Source organism: Montipora foliosa, chromosome 11, assembly GCF_036669935.1.
Source record: "Montipora foliosa isolate CH-2021 chromosome 11, ASM3666993v2, whole genome shotgun sequence".
NCBI classification, from domain to species: domain Eukaryota; kingdom Metazoa; phylum Cnidaria; class Anthozoa; order Scleractinia; family Acroporidae; genus Montipora; species Montipora foliosa.
The window spans coordinates 15956073-15980402 of NC_090879.1; the positions used below are offsets into that span (position 1 = coordinate 15956073).

General features: G+C 40.1%; 2 protein-coding genes and 1 pseudogene across 3 annotated transcripts in view; 2 read left to right on the forward strand and 1 right to left on the reverse strand.

Annotated features, from left to right (window-relative positions):
- Positions 1 to 1248: 1248 nt before the first annotated feature.
- LOC137975921 (uncharacterized) lies at positions 1249 to 3699 on the forward strand. The gene is made up of 4 exons (XM_068823130.1): positions 1249 to 1325; positions 1787 to 1882; positions 2508 to 2603; positions 3108 to 3699. Exons 2-4 carry the CDS (start codon positions 1795 to 1797, stop codon positions 3437 to 3439), a joined length of 516 nt encoding a protein of 171 aa, XP_068679231.1. The 5' UTR covers positions 1249 to 1325; positions 1787 to 1794; the 3' UTR covers positions 3440 to 3699.
- A 6865-nt stretch (positions 3700 to 10564) lies between these two features.
- Positions 10565 to 13834, reverse strand: LOC137975161 (selenoprotein H-like; annotated as a pseudogene).
- A 144-nt stretch (positions 13835 to 13978) lies between these two features.
- LOC137975932 (tubulin-specific chaperone E-like) overlaps positions 13979 to 24330 on the forward strand; it is a 14512-nt gene continuing 4160 nt past the window's right edge. Inside the window, exons 1-13 of one of the 2 annotated variants that reach the window (XM_068823141.1) lie at positions 13979 to 14074; positions 14151 to 14235; positions 15385 to 15576; positions 16359 to 16447; positions 16548 to 16647; positions 16785 to 16887; positions 17181 to 17254; positions 17657 to 17773; positions 18424 to 18488; positions 19647 to 19717; positions 19811 to 19886; positions 20432 to 20505; positions 22336 to 22492. In XM_068823141.1, the coding sequence (XP_068679242.1) occupies positions 13987 to 14074; positions 14151 to 14235; positions 15385 to 15576; positions 16359 to 16447; positions 16548 to 16647; positions 16785 to 16887; positions 17181 to 17254; positions 17657 to 17773; positions 18424 to 18488; positions 19647 to 19717; positions 19811 to 19886; positions 20432 to 20505; positions 22336 to 22492 (1291 nt within the window). In that variant the 5' untranslated portion in view covers positions 13979 to 13986. The remainder of the gene's footprint in view (positions 14075 to 14150; positions 14236 to 15384; positions 15577 to 16358; positions 16448 to 16547; positions 16648 to 16784; positions 16888 to 17180; positions 17255 to 17656; positions 17774 to 18423; positions 18489 to 19646; positions 19718 to 19810; positions 19887 to 20431; positions 20506 to 22335; positions 22493 to 24330) is intronic. The other variant, XM_068823142.1, reaches the window with a different exon arrangement.

The following is a 24330-nucleotide window of genomic DNA, read 5'->3' on the forward strand; positions in this document are numbered from 1 at the left end:
ATGGAGAAACTATTTCGAGCCTCCTTTAAGTAGTAATTTGTTAAATAATGATTAACGCAGAAAATTTATAGAAATAAACATTACGGAAAAGATCATGATAGTGAAAAGCCTGCTTGTATGCAATGGGTAGCAGATAAGTAAGCAGAATGATTATTACATTTCCTTATTTAAACGTTTCTCTGTTTTGTATTTTTTTTAACGTATCAGTGAAAGAAAGAGATTGCTCACTTCCATATTCCTAGTCCTAGTTTTTTTTTTAGTCATTAACGTAGACAGGAATATACCCCTTGCCGTAAGATTTCTGCAAAGGTGATCTACAGGGGCAATGGACCAAGCACTGCACTCATCAGTGCGGAACTCCTGCTTTAATGTTACAACAATCATGCGAGATGAACTTCCCAAACAACCACCCTCTGTGTTTGATTAAAAAGACAACTATGAAACCAATTTCACAAATAGGGTGCCCTCCAGTCTGAGACTACTTAACTTGGCTAAAACACCACGATGCTAGACTCTATCAAAGGCCTTAAGTATGTAAAGAAAAGCTACCCGGTATAGCCCTTTTCTAGGGCTTCATCAGTAAATGGCCAGCAATCTCATGAATGATGTGCACAAGTTGCAGTACAGTGGACTCATAAGAAAACAGTTTGAGGACTGTCAAAGTTACAAGTCGTATCGAGACAAATTATTTGTACAAAGCTGCTACTAAAAAAACCGTTGTCTCACAAATTTCAGATGAGCATGGAAAAAGAAAGATAAGTTTTGAATTGTCGATCGTGTCAAGTGAAGACAATTAGCAAAGTATAACTTATTCCTTAATTAAGCCATCCAAACCACAAACCCTTTTGATGTTGGCAGAACTATAGTTTCTTTTGTAGAACGCACACAATGCCAGAATAATTACCAGACAAGCGATAGAAAGCTCTGCTCGCAGGGTAATGGTTCAGGGTTATCATGCGCAAACCACTCATCTGTGGATAGAAGCATAAGTTGAAACCACACATTTGCAGTTTCAAATTTCTCCACTTATGTGCATATCGCTTAAATTTTCATTTTTCTCAAAAAAAGAAGAGAGGCAAACTAACTAGGAAAGTAAAAACTCCACGGAAGCAGCAGCAATTCTAGTCAAATGTGTCTTCGTGACTTGTACTTTTCTTTGTTTTTCTTGCGGTTTCATGTCGCTTCTGATTGGTTACTGCGCTGGCTTAATTCTCAGTTATTCACGTGATAAGTTTCCTTTAAATACGGTGCTCACTAAACTAAGAGACAGTGCGTTTTGCAGCCCTTGGAAGAACAACTTTGCCAGTTTTCCGTGGAGAAAAGCGGTGAGTCTTGTAAACTATACGAAAAGGATAGTTTTACATGGGCAGGATGTACAACGCTGTGATGAAGGACTTGACTTTCAAAGCCTTACATCATTTTTTTACTTTGGCCAATCTACCATCAATGAATTCAGAAGAAGAATTAGTTGTGAAACTCGAGATGACTGTTCGTATTTTATGCCACTTTGTAGGTTTCATCTCATCGTTCGAGTATTTGAAGTTGACACTCCTGTTACTTTTCTCAACAGATTGTGCCTAAAGTTAGTTTAATTGTTCAAATGTTTTACCATTTTCAGTCTTGTTATCCTCCGCTTTGTTGCATTTCCTTATTTGTTGAAATTTCCCTTCATTAGTTTTCTTTTCATCCGTATTTTATCATTCGCCATTCCCAGCCACCCACGTCACGCATCACCAAAAAAACGTTTTATTCCAAACGTGAGACCTAATTTCGTTTTTGTCTCCAGGGTTAAAGATGAATGCCAAAGCAACGATTTTTTCCTTCAATCTTTTTTTGGTGATTTTCCTATTGGTGGCGGAAACAACGCTTGCCAAACCCAAAGGTAACTAAATCAATATAACAAATGTGGTGGTTCTCCTCTTTATCTAGCATTTGTACTTCATGCACTGTTATTGTCTTTGTCCAATTTGATATCACCCTCAACACCCTACTGGCGTGCTCGGCGTACCTCTCAGAGGAGGGGGGGGGGGGGGGGAGCTAGGGGGTACAATTTGGGTACTTCTATATCCCTGACGGGTTTTTAAGCTTATTGCTGAGTGAATCCATGTTGCTTTATATGTAAACAACTTTTCACTGTTTCAAAAATTGCCAAGTGTCAGTTATTTCGTATTTTGGAATATGTATCAGAGTGGCGGTGAAAATAATTACTTTGGGCCGTCACCGCGAACAAAACGAGATCCGGGGGCATCGTAGGAGTGTTTTCGACCTTTTCCCACGGCTAGCTAACCAGGGGACCTTAATGACTATTATATTCTACCGGTTTGATACGGATAATATGCCGATATGCCCGTTTCTATATAAATCCCGGCAGTCGTTTCAGTTTTTCCAAAACGAGTTACGATTTTGTTTAAGCCCGAGCAAAGTTACTGACCGAATTCCTCTACTCACTTTATGAAATCTGATGTGACGTGAACCCCTAAGTATTAAATCTTTGGCTCTGCCCACAGTGAGGCCATGGCAAGTTGAGCGCTACGCAAGGAACAGGATGTTTCTGCCGGAACATGAAAAGCCAGAGGCTATCAGAGAGTTCGTGGAACGAAACAGTAAGTGAAAAGGTTTTGAACTCCTTCATCAAAAGAGAAGAAAAAAGCCAAAACAATTGAAATCGCCGTTAGGTACAAACTCCTTCTGTATACGTTCCGTATATTACTCGGTATATATAAAAGAAAATGGCTCTTTTAGGCAGTTCAACCGTTTGTCAAACACCGTTTATCCTAAACGTCAACCATTTCAAAACAGCTGTAAGCCGTTTTCCCTTTTTAAAGCTTAACTTATGATTAAATAATTACTTACTTATTTATTTGCAGTACAATTGTGTCGCACGGGTGAGCCAGGGTTTCTCGGCAACAGTATCGCATGCATCGCTGCATGTTTACACACTGATTATGGACAATGATATCCTAGCGTCAATTATTGAGAGACGAGTGTCATTCCTTTTCTTTTTTGAAGAACTTTCCTACTCTCTTACAGTAGCTCCGGCTACTCGTATTTGCTTTATTCGAAACTCTTAGCGAGTTTAATTCTATTGTCTTTGTTTCTTTGTGCAGTCCCCGCGACGGAGATTGACCGCAACGTCTGTTTTGGCTCCAAAGATGATCCGGACGGATCCTTTGAAATCAAGCAAGCAGGAAAACTCTTAATTTTGAGGGTGGATTATGTACCAACACTCTCGGATGGGGAGACCAAAGATCTCAAGCTTGCTGACGAAAACGGGCCGGTGACTACCGAGGACACCACTTCAGATAATATTCACTTTGATTTTCGATTCTTTGGGGCTCCTTTGGAAGTGTCGGTTGGTGATAAATTCACCCTCTCGGAAGAGTCGGGGTCTGGTGAGGAATTCTGCGTTTCTGTGTGGGGTTACTACGCCCCTGCTTGAAGGCCAGAGAAAAGTAGATCAGCCAGTCGATCACAAAATTCCTCACGATTAAGTGTGGGTTTTTTGGTTTCAAAAATCTGTCAGCTTTTTTAGCTACAGTAGATTTTAAAGGGCTAGTTTTTTTCGCTGTTTAGTAATTTTTATGAAGATGCATAGATTTCTTTTGACTTGAATCTTAAGGTAGAGAACGCAAAAAGTTTACTTATGTATGGGTCAAGTAAAAAAGTGAATAAAGTCGTTGGTTCATTGACAACTTGAAAGTTTTGTATTTTACTTGTATTTTGGCTCTGATCTCAGGAGGATCACATAACCTTCCTCAGTGCACTCTAAAAAACCGCGCACCGGTGGCTCAGTTGGTTGAGCACCGGGCTGTCACGCGGAAGGTCGTGTTCAACTCCGGCCGGACCAACGCTCAGGGTCTTTAAATAACTGAGGAGAAAGTGCTGCCTTTGTAATTACATCTGAAAATGGTTAGACTCTCTAGTCTTCTCGAATAAGGATGATAAACCGTAGGCCCCGTCTCACAACCCTTCAATGTTCATAATCCTGTGGGACGTAAAAGAACCCACACACTTGTCGCAAAGAGTAGGGCATGTAGTTCCCGGTGTTGTGGTCTGTCTTCTGTGCTATATCATGGTTGGGAGAGAAAAAGGGCGCACCTAATTTGGAGCCTCGCTCTGTTGTGCGACCCCCACCACAGCCTGTTTCTCTGTTGTGGTGAAAGTGATTAAATAAATAAACCTAGATTGCTGGCAAGGCACGGAAGAACATTAGTCGCAGGGGAGTGGGTTGCTCTAAGCCATGCTAATTGCCGTGTTCGCAAACAGCTTGGCCCTGGAGGCCTGCGGGTTTTGGCCCATTAAGACCCAGATGCACCATTGCCTATGTTTCTCTTGCCTTTGGTTAATGATCTTCTTCACTGTTATCTGCAGGTTAATATTATGAATAATCAAGAGCACTTTCATTGCAATAAAAGAACATCAGTTACTGAGGTAAAACAGTTTGTCATTTTGGTGATCACCGAGGTGGAATAGGGGGTCCTTATTTTCCAATAATGATCATTTGTTCTACTTCAGTGACCTTAATATTCGCGACGCATGCGCCAATCCTGGTCTTGTAACCCCCTCATTTTAATTGATTTTGCAGCTTTACTCGTTTATATCTCTGCTTCCGGACAGTGAATGTTTTTCATTTTTTGCATGTTAGTTTAGATTGATTTAAAACTTTTGTCTTTCAAATTAAAAAAATATCTGTAGGTGAAAAAAAAAAAAAAAATTAGAGACACATTTCAAAAAAACTGATTTTTCCGAAAAACTGGCCTACAGATTTTGTTGAATTTTAAATATTTTAGAGATTATCTCTAACATTATCTGGTAACGCTGAATGGGAAGATTTCACCGTCCCGTTTCTTCAAAAAAGACAATATATGTTGATTCTAAGGCTCAAAGAAATGCCTAATATCGTTGCCATGGTAACGTTATTTTGGAGGAAAATATAATGTGAGAAATCTGCGATGGGTACTTAATACTCTGGCCAAATTTCGTCTTGATATGATTACCCTAACTGTATCTAAGGACAAAATGTGTTTATTAGATTGAAAAATGGAGAAACTATTTCGAGCCTCCTTTAAGTAGTACTTTGTTAAATAATGATTAACGCAGAAAATTTCTAGAAATAAACATTACGGAAAAGATCATGATAGTGAAAGGCCTACTTGTATGCAATGGGTAGTAGATAAGTAAGCAGAATGATTATTACATTTCCTTATTTAAACGTTTCTCTGTTTTGTATTTTTTTTAACGTATCAGTGAAAGAAAGAGATTGCTCACTTCCATATTCCTAGTCCTAGTTTTTTGGAAGACTATGAGCTGAGTATTTGAAGGTGTGTGTTAGTTCGTGCGTCTGACATTTTATGGGGTGTTTGCTCAGTGGTCCCTAATCCTGTTCTGCTGTATCGTGTTTTTTCTCTTTAGATAGGAAGATTTGGTCCATCTTATCTAAATCCATCGAGTTGTCGAAACATGCATCGTCAAATTGTCGAAAAAATTTTAAAATGTTAACTGAGTATTTAAGCAGAACATTAGCCTGCTTTTGAACCGAACAGCACGACCGAATGTAGACACTCTTCCTAGCAGGAAGTGCACTTCTCTACCTTAAGTGGAAACGCTTTCTGATTCGTCCAGCTCGTCGATTTTCTCCTCCTCCGCACTGCTACATGTCGCATACCCGTCTTCGTCAGAACGATGAATATCTCCCTGCAACATCTAAAACTTTCTCCAGGCACAATTTCTCTCTGGTAAAAAAAGAAAATGGGCAAAGTTCCTGCTCTAGCCTTTGTCGTTTCCTGTCTAACGGTTCTCTGGCGAACTGCGGCTCCAAAGGTGTGTGTCCATCCCTTCATGAGCGGGGAATCTTAAGGGGTAATCACTGCAGGTGGAAGTTGTGGCGCTAGTGGAATGTCAAAGAGTGACGCCGCACGGTCAGGAACGGGATACCACGACTTCGGGTTGGTAAAATAACAACAACAAACCACTTTAAGACCACTTGGCGCTCGTAGAAAGGTCGAAAGGCTAGAAAAACTAGAAAGGACTGGGACTGAGGACACTGAGGTCAAGAATACAGACGCAAATGTCATTTATGTCAGAGGCCAACTGAACACAAAAGATCACAGTAGGACTCAAAGACCTCGTACGGTCTGTTCCTAACGTGGGGTAAGCGATAATGGATACATTTGACAAGTCCTTACAGGGTACAAGGCCGTTGCTATTCATTATTTGAAACCGCAGAAAAGGTTCATTTCCGCCAGCTTGCGCTTTTCTGCGCTGGGCAACTTAGGAGACTTAGGATGAGGTCACGTTGGAATCATATGAAATCCCGAAACCCGCTCTGTTTTCCTTGCCAATCTCGCATCCCAACCCTATAAAAACACGAAATCCCACTCCCACTCGCAACTGAAATTCCCGCTTCTCGCCCAGGTTTTCAGTTCAAATCCCGAATATCACCGCGAAAAATAGCCAAATCCCGCATCTCGCCAAACCTATTGCGGACCCTCAACATCTACCAAGCTGCAATGAGACTCTGTTGATAGTTAACGAGGTGACACCACTTAGCCATAATATTATGGATAAAAGCTTCAAAAGGGCTAAAAAGATGGTAAATCACAAAACGTTAGCGGCTTATAGGTTTCTTTGACAATGAAAGTGTCTGCATGCCCCGGCGGTCATTATTTTTAAGAAAACCTCCGTGGTCGGGTCTAAGCTTCTTTCAAAAAATACCACAATACTCTTTGCGGCAAGATTTCCGCACAGGATCCTACTTTGTTATGCATACGCTCCTTTGTTTCAAGAAAACAATAGCGATAACAATAGCCGTCCTTTCGGACTGTGGCGCTTCGTTCTTTCTTCTCTGGGGTTTTTAAAAAACCGGTCGAATTTCTGACGGAAAGACGGAAAAGCGAACACTTTATTCCTGCAGTTTTAGCGCTTTCCCTGCAATTTTAGCCATTTTTCAATTTTAAAATAAGCGAAAGAAGCGGTGGTCTTTTTAATAGGGTTCAGATTCAAATACATAGCAAACACACCAAATAGACTGAAGCCTGACTGTTATCTAAAATTTAATGGCTACCTGCTCTTTTTTTCTCGAAGTTGTTCTTTCTCTCTGTTTGCGAATACGCTGAAGCACTGCAGAGTGTTTTTTTTCCCTTCTATGTAAGGCACGGCAATTTCAGGATCACGAACGGTGCATTTAGTGGGCCTTTGCGTTTTATCGCACTTTTCAGACACTTTGTAGAGATCGGCAATATGTCCAATGATGTTTCCAAGTGTATCATTGGTAGAGATCCATGGATGTTCCTGTACGAGGCATACTGCGTTTCACCACCTATCATGTCTTCTCAATGACTGGCTGCTGGTCTCGTTTGTCTGGGTCGACGAAATTTAAAGCGATGTCGTTGTTTCAAGAGTAGTAGAACAGGGATCTCTGAACTGTAACTTAAGCCGCGGCTACACGAGCGATTTTTTGCTCGCGCTGGTGATGCGATTTTTTCAAACTTTGTCGCGTCGCCAACGCGACATGAAAATCGCACGTGTAGCCACCCTTGAACTGGCGACACGACGGGTGAAAAAATCGCAAGAAAAAGTCGACAGAGTTGAAACTTTCGCGACAAAATCGCAGAGATAGTTGCCCGTGTAGCCACCCTGCAACTTTTTGCCCGCGCTTGCGACGCGACTAAAGACTATTTAGCCAATGAAATTAAAGTAGGAATCTCTGTTTATAGTGCCCAGGTCTCTTGAAGTATGTGATTCCCGCGGCTGTCAATTTGTCGCCAAAATTTGTCACAAGTGTAGCCACCCTGGCGCGCAGGCGACGCGACAAAATCCGAAAAAAAAACGCATCACCGGCGCGAGACAAAAATCGCTCGTGTAGCCGCGGCTTTACGCTTCTAGGTGCTTGGCACGGCACGTGTTTATAATTACTTATCGTTGTTATGTAAATAGTCAACCAGAATTTCAAAATACATTTCATTTGCAAGAGGTAAATTAACAATTTGACGCGTTAGCTCAATGGTCTAGAACAGGAACAAATAATCCAGAGGTTTACGGTGGATCGGAGTTCAGTGCAAGCTGTAAATGACATTTATATAGTACCCCAAGTTATTCTCGCATTTTGATTGGTTTTTGCCTATGATCTATTAGAGGACAGACGTACGATTGACGTCACCGTCAGCTTTTATGCGAATAAAGACTAATTCTTTAGAGCGGTTTTCAATTGTGTCGAAAGGAATTAGCGAATTGCTTTGGTTTTGCATCTACTTCACTCAGTGATTGGTTCAAAGTTCTCGCGTCGCTTTTTCAACCAATCGGAAGTGAAACTAAAACCAATCGTGGCTCGCGCGTACACATTTTCCCGCCTTTTGTGCCGGCTACGTGTAATTACTTCGAGTTTTGATTGGTTTACTGGATAGTCTCCGTCCTTTTTGATTGACCAAAGCAATTACTTTGGTTTTGGTTTTACGGCACTCATTTGAAAACCGCTGTATTATATAACACAAATAGACTCCATGTTGCCGTGCGTTTGTTCAGTTAAGCCTGGTTTTCACTATAGACGCAAGCATAAGCACAAGAAGCATACGCAACTCGGTAACTTGTTGTTCATTAGAGACTTTTGTTCGAACAATAGACACTAATTAACAACAAGTAAATGCGCCTGCGTGTGCTGCTTGTGCTTGTGTCGCTAGTGAAAACCAGGCCTAATAGATCACAGAAGACGTCAAAATGTGGTAAGAATATCAGTGACACACTCGGCTATAGCCTCGAGTGCCACGTTTGGGGATCAGAGGCCAAGAACCGGTCCCATTGGCACAGAATCTGTCATGAAGGCTTCAAACACTTCAAGAATAGCAGGACAGCGTAACTGGAGGCGAGGCGACAAGCGCGACATGCCACAGCCCAACATCGGCCGACTCCACCATCATCACAGTCAGACATGCACGTGTACTTTCGCAGTTATCAATAGAGCTTTAGTAGATTTGACCAATGCTGTCGTACGATATAATCCAATAAATAGGAAGAAAGCTCTCGTATATCTCAGTCCCCGCTACAGCCAAACCATTTACTGACGTACTTATTGAGTCACGCCGTCTATCATCATCATATCTTTCTTTACCCTCCGGCGAATTTTAGAATAGCCGCGTGGTGTGGCTAAATATCTCCGAGCATTTACCCTCCAAACCATGACACACCACAGAAGAAAGACCACAACACCGGGAACTCCATGCCCTACTCTTTGCGAATAGCATGTGGGTTATTTTACGTTCCGCAGGATTATGAACATTGAAGGGTTGTCAGACGGAGCCTACGGTTTATCATCCTCATCCGAGAAGACTAGAAAGTCTAACCATTTGCCGATGTCATTACAAAGGCAGCATTTTCTCTTCTACGTCTACTAAGCCTTTGCTACCTATTTCGTAAGGGTAAAGGTTAGCGTTACTTTTGGCTTTGGGTAAATGCAGCTGTTTATTCTTTGAGCGGTTTTCAATTGAGTGTCAAAAGTAATTAGCAAATTACTTTGGTTTTGCATTACTTCCCTCAGTGATTGGTTAAAAAATCTCGCGCCACTTTTTCAACCAATCAGAAGTGAAACCAAAACCAATCGTGGCTCGCGCGTGCACATTTCCCCGCGCTTTGTGTCGGCTAAGTGTAATTACTTCGAGTTTTGATTGGTTTACTGGATTGTCTCCGTCCTTTTTGATTGGCCAAAGTAATTAATTTGGTTTTAGCTTTACGAAACTCATTTCGAAACCGCTCTACTTAAGGAACAGCATTTGGAGGGCACTTTGTGACATTGTTTGTGCTCTGGGTCTGGCCGGAGTTTTTGATCTCTCGACCTCCCGCTCAGCAGGTCGATGTTTTACAAACTCTTGAACGAAACCAACTGGTCGGCGGTATTCAGTTACTGATCGGGCAGTAAAATTTCAGCATTATCTCAGGGTTAATCCCCTGGGCAAATACACTCGTTACTCTTTCCGTCTGGGTAAAGAAATACAATTTTTTACACTTGGTGTCTTTTGGATAGTTAGAGTGGTTTTTCTCTTTGATAGATGGTCTTTTTACACTAAATTTATGATTGTGATGTTACATACACTCAAAAAGCCAGTTTTTCAAGTGCTTAATATGAGTCTTTAGATTTTGAAACGGCTGCTGAGGATGAGGGTCACTTTTTATAACGAAAACAATGTTAGTGTGTGAGAGGAATTTTTGTGTGTTTACATAGCTTCATTTAAACACGAGGGAAGTTGGGAGAATTCGAAACAGCTATGCAAATCCGAGACGCAGGAAAATGCTAGTTTTTTTTAACTTTTTGATTGAAACAGATTTTCTTGATACACGCTCACATTTCCTACCAGCCAATCAAAACGCGGGTCTGACAACACATAACCAATCAAAATTTGTGTGATGTCATAGCCGTGTTATACACAGCTATTGACCAATGAAAGTGTGCACACTATCCTAATTATTTTATAATTGTACATAACTATGAACATAAAAGCAAGCTGCAAGATGATAATCACTATGGAAATCATAACGTTTTGAAATAAAAAAGCTCTCTGAGCTTAAGGCAAAACCCCAAACACAAATCTCCAATTATTATTAGAAAACAATTTTTTTTACATACAAAGCACATGATAACCTGAAGAAAGAAAAAAAAGCATCACCAACAAAACTGACACAGTAAAATCATGGGGGAAAAAAATAGGTTAAAGATTTAACCACTAGTTCTACTGCAACATGCATTGTGCCAACATTTTCATAATTTCGAGTACAAGGCAAGAGCAAGATGCTCAATTTTGCTATGCACTGTCATAAATTTGGTTCCAATGTCAAATTCACAGAAAGAAGTGGTCATATCCTGAAAGCTTTAAATGACAAACAATCGAAGAAACCTGCAAAGGATAAAAAAAGGAAAAAATATTACAACATAAATATTAATATAAAATTGATGTTATATCTAGGCATGATACCTACTGGACTACTACAAATAACATTTACCTGTAACAGTAAACCTACCTTAAAGGGACAGTTTTTCAGTGAGTGATTAAAATTAGGATGGTGCCTGCAATTGCGTATACATTCTGCGCATCTTGAGATACTCGGGTTCCCTATGGGTGGTGCTTATCAATACAGGGATATTTTTGCATGGTTTAAAACTATGCTCAGAAAGTACAGTGTAGAACTTAGCAAGTGCTCTTGGTACCCAAAAAGAAAATTGGGTGTAACCACACATTTTTAAACAAATATTGTTGATTAATTATCTTTGAAAAATAATGCATGGTTACCCCCCCCCCTCCCCCCACTCCCAACCCAATTTTCTTTTTGGATTTCAATAACACTTGTTAAGATCTGCTTTTCCCAAAAACTCAGTAAATGTATACGCAATTGTAGGCACCACATAAATACCTTTGAATTACCAGTAATAGGCACTGTCCTTAAGAAATTCTTCCATTTTCCTTCCACATAATTATTTAGTTTTTTCCATTTGCTGCCTCTTTTCAAAGGCAGTATATAAACCAATGAAAATGATGGTAACATAATATTATTGGTCTTGGCAAGCTGAAGGGGGTTGAGTTAACATTTAAAAAAGGAATTGGACAGCAATGGAGATTTGTGTTGACAAAAGCATCTATATCATCTTTTTTGCTGTCCCAGGCTTAAGCCCTTCACCCCTAGGAGTGAACCTTAACAGATTTTAGTCTGTCTAATGCAAGGCAATTTTACTTGTCAAATGGGGGTTAAGAATCAGGCCAGAGCAAACATAAAAACCGAAGAGACTAACTGTTTTGAACCATTTCGTTTCGTTCCCAAGATGAAAGGTCGTAAGTTTCCACACAATGAGCAATGAGCCTGGACACTAGAACCTGTGTTATAAATTACAAATTCCCTGGGGTCGAAATTTAAAAAAAAAATCAGGTCGCAATTTTGCGACAAGATATTTGAAGATTTAGTTGCAAGTTATAGTCGCAAATTAAATTGTATCATTTGAAGTCATAAGGAAAATAGGAGCCCGCAATACATGTGTGCAAAAAACCGCTGAAAATGGTCAATGATCGAGGGAATGGATTGCGGTCCGACCATGTTTCAATTTTGGTCCATATCTCCAAATTAAAACAAAATTCATGATGAGAAACAAAATAATTTTTTATTGCTTTATTTATTTTAGCAAAAGTTGAGGCAAACTGCCAACTGCTAACCCTTTTATTTAAACGGTGAAAGCTGGTCGCAAATTGGTGACTCCTCCATATATTTTACTCACAAAGGGAAATAATTCAGTCCCATATGTGACTATATTGATCGCAATTTCGAGTCCTAATTTCCCATAAGCATGTAAATACATTGGACAGGCCTAATTATTAGATTTGTAAATCGTTTCCATTTCTGCATAATCCGTTGTAATTTCCGCATAATCAACGTATGTTTACCCATAATGTAACCACAAATTTCCGCATAATCTTAATTTTTTATGCTGACCTATCAGAAGCCCAGTCACTCTCAGGGGTCAATGGGTTCACCCTTTCCCCACTTTTGTCCAGAAATTCACCTAATTATTTGCACACCCAATTTTGACATCCAACACGAAGGATTCCTTTAAGTCTACACATTTGCTACGTATTTCCAACAATAATGTAAGGGTAAAGGTTGTTGTTATTTTTAGCTTAGCGTAGATGCAGCTGTTTATCGTCACTTGAGGAGAAGCATTTGGGGACACTTTGCGGCGTGAATTTGTCTGTATTCCGATCCAGACACAAGTGATGTTGAAGTTGGAGAGAAGAGTAAGGAGACACTTTGCGACACTTATGAAAAGCCGCATGCAACTAATTAGGGGGATTTCTGGAGATATCATCAGTGGGATCTGGTTCAGGGTGAAATTATTGAAACACCCTCTCCACCCCCAAATATTTCATCATATTACCTTTTCAAAGATGCTGGTATATGCTAAATGATTTTCTTTATGTCTTCAATAAGTTCATCATTTACTGGAAACTTCAATTTCCTTGGTGGACCTTTCTTTATTCCAGTCCATACCAACGACTCTACACATATCAAGATTGAAAAAATATTTTAATTTTTAAAAATCACTTTGCAATCAAATGATAACTTGACAGATATGATCATGAGGTGTTTCTTTTGGATAAAACGTAGCAAAGAGGAAATAGCAAATTTCAGCCTACGAACCTTCTCCGTTTTCTTTGATGAGCGTCAATTCAAAACTCTTTGAACGCGGCTTTGTGTCATTGATGAGAACTTTAGCATCAGAGAATGCTTTCATCAGCTCTGTGGAGAGCTGATTAGCATTCCGTTTATACACCTGTCAGGATTTACTGTGGAGACACATAAAACAACTGCGTCAGTGAACAAAAAAAAAAAAAATTAATTAATTAATCAATTAATTAAAAAGCCAACTAATTAACTAGAGAGGTATGCGACCCACCGACCCGGCCCTCCGAATAGGACAACCTCGCATTTCGAACGTAAACCCAAATCGTATCCAACACAACCATTGGGCTTACTCATTTGGGACAAAATTACGTAATTTGAAAAATGACAGCTGAAAACGCTTTGATTTGTAGCTTGCCCATGCACTGAGGCACATTACGATCAAAACAGATGATTATACTGATACCAATGCTCAATCTTGAAGGTCAACTTGCTATCGGGATCTTTTCGCTTCTTAGCTGCGCTTTTTTCGACAGTGTCTCCTTCTTTCACCTCTGCCGCTTCGTCTCCTACTGCCTCAGATGGAATTTCCTCCTTTCGCTTACGTCCACGAGGCATTTTCGCAATCAAACACCTTCTCAAAAGCCCGTGTCACAGACAACTGCACGCTTACATTCCTGACGGCAAATTGGCGCCAAAAATGTTGCAACAATCGTTCTCATTGGCTACTATTCTCGTGTCCTCTCATAGATGGCCAATGAAAATACGCCATCTATTTAAAGGTAATAAACAGCTGATGCCGCTGTTCACGCTGTTCGCAGTTATCAGTGTTTCAAAATGGTGGACGAAATCGTTGGAAAGCGAGTTCTCTGCGATGGTTTTAGAGGGGAAATAAAATTTGTGGGACTTGTTCCACCCACGACAGGTTAGAAATGAGCTTGGATGTCTTGATACATTCACGTTGCCGTTTCAAAATAGTAGAAGACTGTGGTTCTTTTTAGGAGAATGGTATGGCATTGAATGGGAAGACAATTCAAGAGGCAAGCATGATGGAACGCATGAAGGAATCAAGTACTTTGAGTGCAAGTATGTGACATCAGACGATGTGATTAGGACGATTTCTGATTGTTGGACTGTTTTTGTGGCTCAACTGCTTATCGTTTGCAAGCTTTCACATTGAAATACCTCCTTAATTATTTAAAAAAGTGACACTGGTGACACTTAAAAAATACAAAATTAAAATGGACTTGCATTTGTGGTCTTCTTTATAACGCCATCAACAAAATCTCCATGAAGACAGAAAATAAAGGAAATATTACGTAATTGAACGGCACATACTAAATGATTTCGTCAGAGAATGATAATGATAAAGAAACAACGTGTTGTCAACTGCAAAGAGGCCTGAAATCTATGCTTAAATGGGTTTTCCCATTAATTTAAATACTTATAATTTAATTACAAACATAATTCAAGCTCGTATTAGGCCCTTTCACATCTCCTTAAGTTGTTTTCTTAACTTTGATGATAATTCTTTGAAAAAAAATCACTGCAGATTATTTTGGAATTTTGGAGAGTTTGTTTGAAGGGAATGGGAGAACCGCCAAAGTTGAGAATCTGACTTCTGCGTGGTAGGGCGTGGGTTTGAACCCTGGTCAGACCAACACACAGGGTCTTAAAAACTGAGGAGAAAGTGCTGCCTACGTAATAACATCTACAAAATGGTTTAACTTTCAAGTCCCCTTGCTTAATGACTAAAAACCCCAGGCCCCATTTCACAACCCTTGCTATTAACACCGTTGGACGTTGAAGAACCAACACATTGTTCGTGAAGAGTTGGGGATATAATTCCTGGTGTTGTAGTCTGCTTGAAGGGCTTCTGAGTGAATGAGACCAAGAGTCTGACTATTTGCCTGGTACTGTAAATAATAATACTTGTAGCAATTTCAGATTAATACTCATCCACTTTTGTTTTCTTGTAACGATATCGTTTCAAGAGTGAACCATATGACAAGCGACGTTACTCACATACAAATAACCTTGGATGAGTATCCTAGAATCTAGCCATCCTACTGTATATTTTAGTTACCTTTTCAAATATTGTGTGCAATCCTGGTGTGACCATAATTTCCATTGAACTATGAGAGAATTGGAAATTTTGTTTCTCCCTAAAAGAGAAAAATCCATTACTCAGACATATGATTTATAAAGCCTTTAATTTAGTTGGTGTGGTTGTAGACACCCAACAAGTGGATCCTTTGTGAGGCCAAAGAAAGTGGATTTTGGAATTGGCATAATTGAAGCTCTTAAGCAGCGTTATGGCCAAGGAAGTGATGGTATCAATCAAGAGAACATGTTTGTTGTAGGTCGAAAAAAACAAAGGACGGTCGTTGAGATGGTTGGGGCAGATTCCGTCCAGGAAAAGCAGAGGTAAAGTGCCACTCTTGAAAAATATTAATTTGTGGGAAGATCAGTTTCTACATTCATGGCTATTTAGTGATAACTTATTAATTGACTGGATCCCTTTTGGGAAGTTATTTAGTGAATAAACCCCTTCTGGTGGCTGGTACGTCGGCTGATAATATCAGTGGCCAAGAGATTGGCAGAAAAATGAATGTATCGTGCAAAAACTGCTTGTAAAAAGCTAGTGTTGTCTTGATGGCGAATGCAACCTGCTTTTTAAGGTCACTATTACTGGCCACTACAAAAGAGTTTGTTTTTGTCCTATTTAAAGTAGCAGACTCTTGTGATGTCTGTTTTCTGCTGGCAATTGTTTTTTTTTTTCCTATGGAAATATGTACTGTAATCGGAGGACAAATGTTGACACAGATGGGGGGTTATTGCAAGATGTTACAGTAGTTCTGTAATTTTACACCACATGTTGTAGTCAAGAGTAACCAGTAACATCACACAAAAATTAATGGGTGGATTATTAACTACTTAATAACCGAGAGTGAGGTCATTACAGACACATTGCCATGAGAGGCTTTTTTATTGCACAAATTATCACAGAGCTTGGTTGCATCCACTGTTTATTAATAAATCATTTACGTGTGCCTATAAAGGCACCTGTGTCTTTTATAGTGCGTCTTCCTGTTTAAGAGTAATTAGGATATTAATTTTTTGTTAACTTGTGCATGGGGCTTTGCACAGTTTCCTTTGCACAGTTTCCTTTACTATGTAATTGAGTTGTGATTCCATTTTTCTCACAGTAACTACCAAAAACTGCAAGAAGTTAGTTTAAGTGGCATGCCAGTGAATGGACCCGATAGACATCTCAACTTGAGCTTGTTTGCTCCATGTATCCAAATCCAGCAACTTTTGTAAATTCTGTGTATGTTGCAGTTCAAAATTATTACTGCAATCCGTCTTCATTTGGTTTTCTTGACAAACATCTTCAGACATTTCAGAGCTTGAACTTTCCAACACTCTTCTTTCATCTTGGGAAGATGTGGCATCAATCACAAAAGACATGCAACACCTCCACAAACTAAATTTGTCGTAAGTACAACAATATTTTTATGATGGTCTGTGGTCTCTCTAAAATTCTGTGAAAAGATGTTTACAGTGTAAACGGTGTGTGTACCTAGAGATTGCTAAGGCTATTAAATAACCACATTGCATGGCCTTTTCTGTAGGGAGAATATGCTGAAGTTGCCTAGTGCTCCAGAGACTCTGCTGCCCTCTTTTTCACAAGTCAAAGTCATATTTTTGAACAGAATGGAACTTCATTGGGAAGAGGTATAGGTGACTTGGTTATTAATGCCATTGAAATGACAGAAATGAATTTGATAACTTATCCTACAGGAATAAAATAGGAAAATAATCAATATAAAGGGGAATTTTAAGCATTTACTCATCTCGGCAGTACCTCGGGCTGACAGGGCTTAACTTTTAAGATGACCGCACACACATGGCTAGTTAGCTTGATATGCAACTAGATGTGGTCGATGTGGTCTACCTGTTGCATTCCAAGTGAAAATAGATAGAAGTGTGCTCCTTAAGTTGATTTGTTTCTTAATCATCTTGAATAGGTGGAGACTATTGTTGGCATGATGCCATCGCTCAAAGAGCTTCATGTCTGCCATAATTGCCTAAGAAATTTGAGGTAACAAAAAGTTGTTTTTTTTTTATAAATTGCACAGCATTGAAAGCTTCATAATGTGTCAACTGTGTTTCAGTATCAATGATGTTATGTGTATGGTGGCAACCCATTTCTTCTTTCAAGTGCTTGATAGCATTGTAGATTTAATTAAATGGATAAAATGGTATAGTTAACTGCAGGATTTCTACCCATTGTGGCGATGAACCTGTAGCATTTGCAAAATTTAATGTGACACTCATGCAACAGAACCAAAGAAAGAAAGAAACAAAGAAAGAAAGGAAAGGAACTTTATTTATTTAAATCAAATAAGGTCGGAAATTACTGTATATATATTGTGTAACTTAGGAGCTGTGCAACTTACTGTACAAATAAATTAATATTATCATAAATTTCTGTGCTCTTTAGACTCAAAAAGGGTCAAGTTTCTGAACTGCATCGACTCCAGAATTTAAGGCTTCTCAACCTAGAAGGAAACCAGATTTCAGAGTGGGAGGCTGTTTTGAAATTAGGCCACTTGCCAAGGTGAGATAATTTTGGCCGTTGCTGGGTATGTTACACTATGAAATGGTTCGTGCAACTTGTCCCACCGCAGTGTCGCTAAAACCATTGCGAGACAAGTTTCACGATGTAACAGCGCCTTAAGTTTTGGATTTCACTGTCTCCCATTGCTCACGTTCAACCTCAGAGGATTGGGTCTAGGGAAAATTAATGTCATGTACTCACCAGTTTAAATTTTCAGCGTGCAAATGCAGATTATTATGTAACTATGCAAAGCACGAATTTAAAAGTTTGAAAGCCCGCAACTCCCGTGCTGCGTTTAATTCGGCCATTTTATCCTTAAAGTAGTGAGTCTGACGTAATTTTCCCCTAGATCCAACTCTCTCAAGATTTTTAAGTTACAAGTAGTCATGGCGGACTATTAAATAGAAACATTCTAGTTAAAATCAACAGGTTTCCTTTGAAATGCAGGCTTAAAACTTGGGTCACTTAGTGTTTTTAGTTAACACAGTTTTGAAATCCAAAGAAAAAGAAAAATTTATTTTTGGTCATAGTAGCACTGTAAAAATGCGTCTTTCCACTGGTCATGTAATTATAATTTTAGTGTTTATCAAGGAATTTACTTGTTCCAGTTCATCGTTTTAGATAAAATGAAAGTTTTGTTGATGTTACAGACTCGATCAACTCATTTTGAATGACAATGGAATAACTAAAATTGAATTAGGAAACAAAGTACAAGGTAAGTTTATTGTCATTTGTCAGGACTTATTTGTTTTGGATAACAGGAAAAGGAAAGGAAAGGAACTTTATTTCAGTGTCTAATCTTCTAGAGTTGGAGCACTAACTGGGGACACTGTAAACTGAAATCAACAAGTTAACGCAAATCACATGAAATGTTGGTTTTTGAGGAGAGGGGAAACTGGAGTACCCGGAGAAAATCTCTCGGTGCAGAGTAGAGAACCAACAAACTCAACCAACATATGACGCCGAGTCTGCAAATCGAACCCGAGCCACATTGGTAGTGCTCTCAACACTGCGCTATCCCTGCACCCAAAGGAAGCAGTGCGCCCCAGTTGTTTAGGGCGCTTGCCTCGAGATCCAGATATCTCGATCTCTATGGAGAAATATTTCAAACTGCAGCACTAGTTAAAAGGAAAGAAAATACCGATCTTTCATTGCTAAATAGAATAGAATAGAATACAATACATACTTAATTGACCGCTCCTCGTAAGGGCTTTTCAGGGCCAATGAAACACAATGAAACGATGGAACAGAACAACAACAACTGTTAAGAATCCAAACTGGCCGGAGGCAGACCAGTGCAGCTGGAGCTAGCTGGGAAGTTGAACCAGGGACTACCAGGAACAAATTCAAGGAGTGGTCAGAGCGGATCTTGAACCCGGGATCTCCCGATCTCAAGGCAAGCGCCCTAACGACTGGGCCACACTGCCTCTTGAACAATGTCCTTGCAAAGAAATGTTGAGTTTTGACAATGTTAGTCCTAGCCGTATCGCCACGTCAACCTAGTTTAATGGCCTAGCTTCTGCGAGGCATCTTTATCTTAGTGGTAAAACAATCTGCGTCTGAAGGTCGTAGGTCCAACTAATGTCACGATTTCCTTTGAGTATCGTGGAGTTGTTGTGGGAAAACTATATCTGTTCTACTTTTTGGCACGTGTCCCTTCTGGTGGTAGATGATTTAATGCTATTGCAAGGAAAAAGAACATCGCCCGAAATGTGTTCGTAGCTTGGCAACGCGTAAAAGGGCGCCTGAAAAATCGGGGTCCCAAGTAGGGTTCGAAGCCAAGACCTCATTAATATACCAGATGCAGACTCTTGATTTTTCAATTGTCCTTTCACCACTTGTTAGGCAACTTTTTGTGTTTGTTTATCTCCAGATGAACAAGGTAGCCAGTCTCTCTTTCCGGCTTTACAATCTCTCTACCTTAGCAAAAACAAAATCAATGAGGTGAGAACGTTTTCTTTTCATTGTTGTTTGCGTCCTTAAAATTGATTATCCTCTCATTTGCATATCTTGTCATCTTTGTCCTTTGAATTTTAGGTTCAAAGTGTGAATGAATTAAATCACCTGCCCTTACTTACAGAACTGCGGTTCGTCGGGAACCCTGTTTTCCAAGGTGAGGTTGCACACTCCTCTATCCTTTGTTTTCTTCGCCTTTGTTGCCTTGGAGACATCAAATTCCAACTAACCCGCATCCAGTTCAGTTCAGTTCAGTTGGTCGTAGCCCTGTGAGAGCCCTTGACAGGCCCTTTCGATTGCCCTACCTTTTGCACATACCTCTTCTTCTACGCGGCGTTGCCATAACTAAGCTGTCGCCTCGTCTCTTCTGGTGGTCATATTTTCTGAGCTTTCTCCTTTTCGCTCCATCTAGCATTCCTTGTGCAGAGGTTTCACCTTCTTTCCTCCGAGTCCAAATTATGTTGACAGCCTTTGCAAACGTGTCTCATCAGGACTAGAAAGAAATGTCTCAAAATGGGACAAGCACCTGCAGGGCGTGCAGAACTATTGCTTTTGCCAATTAAACCTATTGTTATGTGGCGTTCTCGTAGCCGTCTTTGTAGTCGAGAACGAGCAAGAAATCGAGCGGGGTCTCTACAAAGACTGGGGCTAAATATAAATGCGAATTAACTTCGAGAAAACTTCTCTTGTTTTGTTTACCAGAGGAAACTTCATTTGCCAGTCGTCAGGAACTGTTGGCTCGACTGCCTTCCTTAACTTCACTCAATGGAAGTTCGGTGAGCGAACGGAATAACATGCACTTTGTGAAATCTCTCGTTTTTGACATTTCTTCTCAAAAGAAACAGACTGACAAAGATAAGATTTGCGTATTTGAATCTTTTCCTAACAGAATGCATACTATACTTTGTCATGCTGTTTTGTCAATTTCCCTTTTGTCTAATAGTGCTTTTCCTTGCTTGACAATGGAGACAGCTACACTTTCCTTGTTTTAAAGGCAATTGAATGTTGTAGGGTGTGGGTTTGTTAGCAAAAAAAGACATCTATTTATGTTGCTCAGTGTTCTAATGCCTGTGTTGTTGCTGAAAATCAACCAGGTATGTTTCAGAAGCAAACTTTGTGTCAGGGGAAGTAAGCAAATTTTTGACGTGATTCAAAAACTTGTCTAAGCGGTTAAAATGCAAAATTTACAAATGCAACAGTGTTCTGTCTTGTTTAGAGAGTCCACAACATGACCGCTACGTCAACTTCAACCAACAGGGAGCTTACGCAAGGAGGACGACCACGCCAACGAAAAAAGTCGTTGGGAATGGAAAGTGTGTACCGACCTCGCAGGAATAAAATTGGCAAGAACGGTGTGGTTGTTTGGGAAGAAAATTTAAAATGTTTCGTCATGTTCTCACGTCCTCTACACAACCACAAATTTGGTCAATTCGCGTCGTTGTCAGGTCGAGGACGGCAAAGAAATGTACCAAAATGTAAAACGCACAAGCAGGGCGTGCAGAGCCTTTGTTTTTTGTCCGTTGATGGCCCACAGACGGATTTTTCGCTCGTTGCTAAGGAAGTGAAATGTTACATCCGGTGACTGACGTCATCATATCGTGAGCTGACACGCAAAAGTAAAAATGCAAGCAAAAATCACTGCACGAACTGTTGTTTGCATCGAAGGTTTTTCCTCGCCCTTCCTCGCGCTTCAGATCAACTGCCCATGCGTAAAGGAAATGACTTCCGGTTTGAGAAAAAGCTGAATTTCCGGCGGTCTTTAAATTGAATTATGTTTTTTTTTTCATATGGCACGTTTCACCCCCAAATACAGAATATAGCTAATCATTGATTTTTTCAAATCATGTTTTTTGAAAATTTTATGGGTATTTCAGTATGGTTTATCTCTTTAACCTTTTCACTCCTGTGGGGTTCCCCATTGACGAGTCAAATCGTCTGGCGTTAGACAGATTAAAATCTAGAAGTCTCAGTGGCCCTTACAGGAGTGAAAGGGTTTAAAAGAACATTTTTCAAAATAGAAAGAAAACCATGCTTGGCTGGATGCGAAAACGAATACAAATTATCAAACCACTGATTAAATACCCAAATTATGTAGCATTTAGACAAATTTAGAGTTTTTTAAATTGGTCACGTGACCATGGGCGTGGCAAGATGACGTCATATTTAGGGTCATTGGTTTACAAAAGTCGGAAACTGACCAAAATAATGCCACATTCTCTCAACGATGAAATGATATATGAAATGGATTATATATGAACTGCGGATATGAAATCAAGTGATACTATGATCCTCGCAGTTATGAACGCAATTTTTGCAATTGCGTAAAGAAGCCTGAAAAACTCATTACATCCTTAGCAACGCACCCCTAAAAACACGTCAGTAGGTCCTCTCGTAGCCGACGTCGTCTTCCTTGCGTAAGGTGCCTATCAAACCAAATTAGAAAAACGCAGACAGAAAAAAGCAAATTTGGTTTCCTATTAAACTTGAAGTGCCTACTTGAGTCTACGTCAGCGGAGTTTTTCCTTGATTCCGTTTGGTATACGGTTTTGCCGAAATTACTGAATACCTTGTCGCCTTTGTAACACCTTATGCTTTTATCGTTTTAGGTAAATTCAAAAGAAAGGGAGACAGCTGAGAGGGCTTATCTGAAGAAATATGCACAGTCTTGGGTTCATGCCGGTGGCAATATTACTGAAGGACAAGTTAGCACACTGAAGCCGGCATTTGTAGAATTACATCCAACATATCAGGAACTTGTGAAAGGTGTTTAATATTGTGTTAACTTTAAATTGGGATCCGGAAAGGCTTGCTTACGCATGCACTTTGAACCGCTGTTAAGGTTTCAATTAAAAATAGTACCAGGAAATGAAAAGAAAAGGAAAGGAACTTTATTGAAGTGTCTAGTTGTTCAAGCGCTAGTGGACTAATTGGGGACACTGTAAACTGAAATTAAGAATTACGCAAATCAAGTCAAATGTTGGTTTTTTGAGCAGAGGGGAAACCGGAGTACCCGGAGAAAACCTCTCGGTGCAGAGTAGAGAACCAACAAACTTAACCCACATGCGACGCCGACTCTGAGAATCGAACCCGGGCCACCTCGGTAAGATAGAGGCGAGTGCTCTCACCACTGCACCACCCCTGCACCCCCAGGAACTATTTCAATGAATCATCGGCGAAAAGTACCCGATATTTCGAACTTGCTCGAAAACTTGATGCAATTTTGCTGTCATTTTTGTAAGTGGCAACCGAATCGCGGTGTTTCGCGTCTACAAGTTGGCACTTATGCAGTAAAAAAAAAATCAAGCTGAAGTCGCAACTGGTCTACTGCAATATTCCTTATTCCAACGTTACTGCGACAAAAGACGCTTGTGCGAACGTGCTTCGAGGGTCGTTGTCAACCAGTGTTTAGAGCCGGGTAGCATTTGCATAAGGATGCGAATCATCGTTATTGCACGATGTACCACGAAATCAGTTGAATTAATCAATATAAAACAACCATGCTAGGGAGTGTTTTTATTACTCTAAGTATTTTACTTCTTTAGTCTTTTTATATGTACTTATGGTTTCAACGTGTTGAATTAATCAATATAGAATTTTATGAACAATCAATTGGATTGGGCTGTTTGTGGCAGGATGATCGCAAATCCCGGTTTAATTGTGATCAAATCCTTGGTTTTAAGTCTAATCCTAAGCGGATTGGAAATCGGTCCCGTTCGAACGGAATGTGTGGGACTTCGTTTCAAGGTGTTGGGAGATCATGCACTTTGATCGGTGGTGTACTGAATTGTTCCTTTCCATTTGACCAAATTGTTATCACGGCCATCTTGAGCTCACGCGATTTTAATTGGCGCGATTTTTTTGCGACCGCGTAGTGGCTTGACTCGGGTTTGTGCAAGCCGGTGGAAAGGACTGTTCCACCGAGAGCTTTTTCGTTGGGTGGAAATTTTTCTCTGCTTAGAACAGCTCGGTTCTGATTTGTCTTCGGTGGTCGCAAGTTGCGTTACGTTTTGAAAAGAACCAACAGGTTATTTCCTTCCAGTTGGATTTTTTCCACTTTCGCATTTGTTTAAATTTCTTTGTTGCACCAGGTTGGAATGCAAAATTAGAGCTCATGAGAACGATGACGTCTTCCAGAATATCTTGATCATATGCCTATGTTTTACCCGACCTGGCATTCCTGAAGTAGGGGCACGACTGGCACAGTTGGGAGAGCACTCGCCTTCCCTTTTCCGTTCCACCCGGGATCGATTCCCGGATTCGACGCCATATGTAGGTTGAGTTTGTTGGTTCTCTACTCTGTTCCGAAAGGGTTTTCCTCGGGTACTCCGGTTTCCATCCTCTCAAAAACCAACAATTCCCTTGATTTGTTCTGATTTTAGTTGATTTTTAGGGTGCTTACCACTTAGCCAAATAATCCGGATGGAATGATCGTTGCATAAAGGTAAGCGATTTTCCGAATTTAATGACCAACCGGATGAGAATGGCGCTCACCATTTACTACACAACATTCCATCCCGCATATTTTACTCGATCTTGTGAAAAAGGGCCTGGAAACGGAAGGATTCTCACAAATGGTAAGAGCATTTCGCGAATTCCGTTCC

What these genes read in the sequence shown, in the direction of transcription:
- LOC137975921 (XM_068823130.1), top strand. Translation starts at nt 1,795, where the DNA reads ATGAATGCCAAAGCAACGATTTTTTCCTTCAATCTTTTTTTGGTGATT. An exon ending in AACGCTTGCCAAACCCAAAG is followed by an intron (nt 1,883 to 2,507) that starts GTAACTAAATCA and finishes CTCTGCCCACAG; the next exon opens with TGAGGCCATGGCAAGTTGAG. An exon ending in AGAGTTCGTGGAACGAAACA is followed by an intron (nt 2,604 to 3,107) that starts GTAAGTGAAAAG and finishes TTCTTTGTGCAG; the next exon opens with TCCCCGCGACGGAGATTGAC.